Source organism: Microtus ochrogaster, chromosome 7 (assembly GCF_000317375.1).
Source record: "Microtus ochrogaster isolate Prairie Vole_2 chromosome 7, MicOch1.0, whole genome shotgun sequence".
Classification (NCBI taxonomy): Eukaryota; Metazoa; Chordata; class Mammalia; order Rodentia; family Cricetidae; genus Microtus; species Microtus ochrogaster.
Genome location: NC_022014.1, coordinates 76,821,175 through 76,825,299, shown reverse-complemented (window position 1 = coordinate 76,825,299; position 4,125 = coordinate 76,821,175). Strand labels below are relative to the sequence as shown.

The following is a 4,125-nucleotide window of genomic DNA, read 5'->3' as shown; positions in this document are numbered from 1 at the left end:
AAAAAAAAAAAAAAAAAAAAAAAAAAAAACAGAAAAAAAAAAAAAACACAGCTGTGTCATATGCTATAGATACCAACCACAGTGACCCAAGACACCCAGTTTCCAGTCTAGGCATTGCCTATTAAAAGGAAAGTTCTGGAACCTTTCTCAAAGAGCTCTTAGCTACTTCCTGGTTGAAGGCAGATGTGTCTTTGAACCCTGTGGTGGGCAGAGGGGAAACCTGTCTTCACCCTGCTCACTCCCATTGTCATTGGGGTCCCCACAGATTTATTTTTGGGAAGTCCAGCAGAGGAACCTCACCGAGAGGGTGAAGACGCTTTTCCTGGCTGAGAACAGTGTGAAGCTCAAGAACCTGACAGGCTACACAGCCTACATGGTCAGCGTAGCAGCCTTCAATGCTGCGGGGGATGGGCCGCGGAGCACCCCCACCCGAGGCCAGACTCAGCAAGCAGGTAGGGAGAAGTCTTGGGGAGGTCGGTTTGTGGGGGCCACGAAGACCACACCTGGTATCAGAGCTGTCTAGTGAAGCCAGGAAGCTGGGTTTGATAGCCAGGCCCCGCTTCCAGATGCCCTGCAGAGAGAGAACCCAGCCTGCCAAAAAGGTTCTAGATATGAGTCAAGACAAAAAAAGAAACTCTCACCATGAACCTGGAGACAACCCCTAGATCTCACCCAGCCTGTTGTACCCCCTTGTCTCAGCTTTGGGGCTAGCCTCCACTCCCAGCCCCTACCTGGCTTCCTCCTCCTTTCTTTTGTCTCTTTGACTTTGTTCATCCCACCAAAGTTTATTATTTTCTATGAGCCCACACTTTTGTTACATCCTGGTGATGCAACAGTAAGAGAGAAAAAAAAACAATGTCTGCATCCTAGTGAGAGCCACAGATCGGAAACAAACACAGATGAGCTGGCTGAAAAGGTGGTAAGAATGGAGAATCTAAGAGAAGCAAGGTATGGGGAGCTTTGGACAGGCCGGCCCACAGCAGCCTGGCCAAGATGGCTACATCTGATCTGAGATTTGGATGAGAGAGGACTCACGGTGGGAAGTTCTGGAGACAGAGCAGGAAACCATGTTCCTGACAGAAAGACCAGCAGGTGCAGAGGCTTGGGAGCTGGAGGGAATTAGAGGACAGGACTGGGTGCTGATAAGGAAGTGGGGTGAGGGGGCTGGAGAGATGGCTCTAAGAGCATTGCCTGCTCATCCAGAGGTCCTGAGTTCAATTCCCAGCAACCACATGGTGGCTCACAACCATCTGTGATAAGGTCTGATGCCCTCTTCAGGCATGCACGCAGACAGAATATTGTATACATAATAAATATTTTTAAAAAAAGGAAGTGGAGTGAGTCTCCAAGGGTCTGGAGGATGGGAATTTGCATTAAGTGTAATAGGAAGACACGGAAGGTTTTGAGCTATTGAGAATTAGATCTTTTTATATTTGGGAAAACTGGCTCTGTCTTCTGGAGTGGGAGACTGGAGGAAGAGGGGGAGAGAGGCAGAGAGGCCAGGTGGGGACTAGACACAGGACAGGGCAGAGGAAGGAGAGAGAGTGCAGATCCTCTTGTCCTGAGGTGTCTCAAACCACTTTTGGTTAGTGTCACACTGGGACCCCCGTAAGTCCCGGGGTGAGCAGAGCAGTGTCCCTTCTTTTTCACAATGGGCAAGGGTCACCCCAGAAAACATGCTCTTTGCCCAGGGTCCTCTGGTAAGCCATAGGGGAAAGAGCAGATGCTGGAACCAAGAGCATCCAAGGGAATTCAGGGTTTTTTCTGTTTGTTTGTTTCCAATGTAGACTTGTTCCAACATAAACAGTCAACCCTCCAAATCCGTGAGTTCCAAATCTGCAGACTTAACCAAGCAAGAAAGGAAAATATTCCCCAAAATTGCTCCTGCCTGGGTGTGGCAGCACAGACCTGTAATATAAGCATTTGGAGGGGAAGCCAGGAGGATCAAGAACTCAAAGTCAGGACTGTCAAGATGAGTCAGTGGTTAAGAGCATTTGACTGCCCTTCCAGAAGGCAGAATTCAGCTCCTGACACCCACATCAGGTGTCTCACAACCACCTTACGGCCTCAATCCAGGGGATCCAACTCCTTTGTCTGACCTCTAAGGGCACCTGTGTTCATGTAACATACACACAGACACATATACACATAAATGAAAATAAAAATAAATCTTTAAAATAGGTGAGATCAAAGTCACCTCCAACTACACGGCAAGTTCAAGGTCACCCTGAGCTACACAAGAATGTCTCAAAAAACAAACAAAAGTATCTATACTGAATATATATAGACAACACCACATAACAATTATTTAGCAACATGGCATTGTATCCAGAATCATAAGTAACCTAGAGAGTGAAAGTATATGGAAGGGCTAGAGGACATCTCAGTGGTACACCCCTCACTTAGCCTAAGAGTGCATGTCTTGGCTTTAATTGCCAACACCACAAAAGAAGGATGCATGTAGCTTATATGCTGAAGTGACACCATTTTATATATGACAAGCATCCTCAGATTTTTGTTAGATCCAATTGACTATGGATACAGAAGGCAAAAGGACAGCCTTCTGCCCTGGCCAACAGAAACCAGCTTTTCTAGCATGATGCACCCCTTACTGTGATTCCCATGACCCTTAAGGAAAGCAAGCTACTAGAGACAGTTCCTAACCAGGATCCTCTCTGGGACAAGCCCCCACTCCAGGGGAGCCTTTCCTCCACTGGCTCCGCCAGCTCAGCCAGAGGCTGAACTTGGGTGTCTGTCTGTCTGCCTGCCCATCTCAATGATGCTCAATATGAACCCCGGGGACACTAGAAGCTTCCAGAGCTGTAGCAGTAGAACAGAATGTCCTGTCCCATATCCTACCCCTGAGTGGGGGGGGGGGGCAGGAAAGGACCCTGAGTTCACCTCCCCCCCTTCAAAGACAGCAGGGGAGATGAAGCCGGAAGCTGTCAAGATTAGTTCTGACTTGGTGGGAGGCAGCCCTGGACAATAATAGCCTGGCCGTCCACCCAACCAGCTTGGGATGCTGGGAGGAAAGGAATGCCCCCCCCCCCCCCGCCACACACCAGAATATTCCGTCTCTGCGTTTTCAGAGTTCACCCCAGGGGTCTCAGTACAAGCAAACAACCCTTCCAGAGGATCTGCCTGTCCTTGGCCTGGCTCCTCCTGACAGCGTGGTGTCTCTTTGACAAGCCCTGCAGTCCAGGGATGAAAGGAAGGCCATGTCTCCGGAGTTCTGACGTCTTGTTTAGCGCCCACTCTGAGGCAGAGACACCCCCACTTTCTCGAGCAGGATTGCTGAAAGACACACCCCACGGTGCCAGGAAATGGTCTTGCCCCACAGTGACCCTTGGGGATGCAGTGGCTGGTCCCATGCTGCTAGTCAGGGCTTAGAGCCACATAGGAAAGAGTCCAGACTCCCCATCTTTAAGGAGGGCTTTTTTGTCCCAGGGCCGGGGCCTCTGATGCTAGACAGCTGAGTGCTAATGATGTCAAGGGAGGGGGAGAGAGGGTTCAAGGACCTCAAGTGACCCTTTCTGCCTTCTTTTTGTGCCTCACTTCACTCTCTCTCCTTTCCGGGCATGGACCCAAACTCTCCTGCTAGTTGCTTGGAGCCCAACCTGAGGCTTTGAACTTGCACAGAAAGAGAAAAATACAAGCCCTTTGCTGTCTCTCCAACAGCCCCCAGCGCCCCAGGCTCGGTCAAGTTCAGCGAGCTGACCACGACCTCAGTGAATGTGTCCTGGGAAGCCCCTGAGTTCCCCAACGGTCCTCTGGAGGGCTACAGGCTGGTGTATGAGCCCTGCACCCCCGTGGATGGTGAGTAGGAACCTCCCACGTGGCCTGAACTCTCCCTATCTAGGACTTGCACCCAAAGACTATATCAAGATCACCACTCCGGAGTTAGAGGTGGGGAGAGTCTTTCCTTCTTGTAGATGGGAAGGCAGAAGCTCGACCCAGGGAAAGGGTGCTTCTGAAACAAAAGCCTCCAAGGACAAAGTCAAAGCAGCCACCTAAGGCGCCCCATTTTCTGTGCTGGCAGAGGATGGACATTGGAGGGAGGAAGGAAGGGAGGGAGGGAAAGAAGGAAGGAGGGAGGGAGGAAGGAAGGGAGGGAGGGAAAGAAGG

The 4,125-nt window shown here is 50.4% G+C and overlaps 1 protein-coding gene across 1 annotated transcript in view; it reads left to right on the top strand.

Moving 5' to 3' along the window:
• Positions 1-4,125, top strand: part of Sdk2 (sidekick cell adhesion molecule 2) — a 295,345-nt gene that overhangs the window by 266,108 nt on the left and 25,112 nt on the right. Inside the window, exons 37-38 of the mRNA XM_005350680.2 lie at positions 266-452; positions 3,679-3,816. Coding sequence (XP_005350737.1) covers positions 266-452; positions 3,679-3,816 — 325 coding nt within the window. The remainder of the gene's footprint in view (positions 1-265; positions 453-3,678; positions 3,817-4,125) is intronic.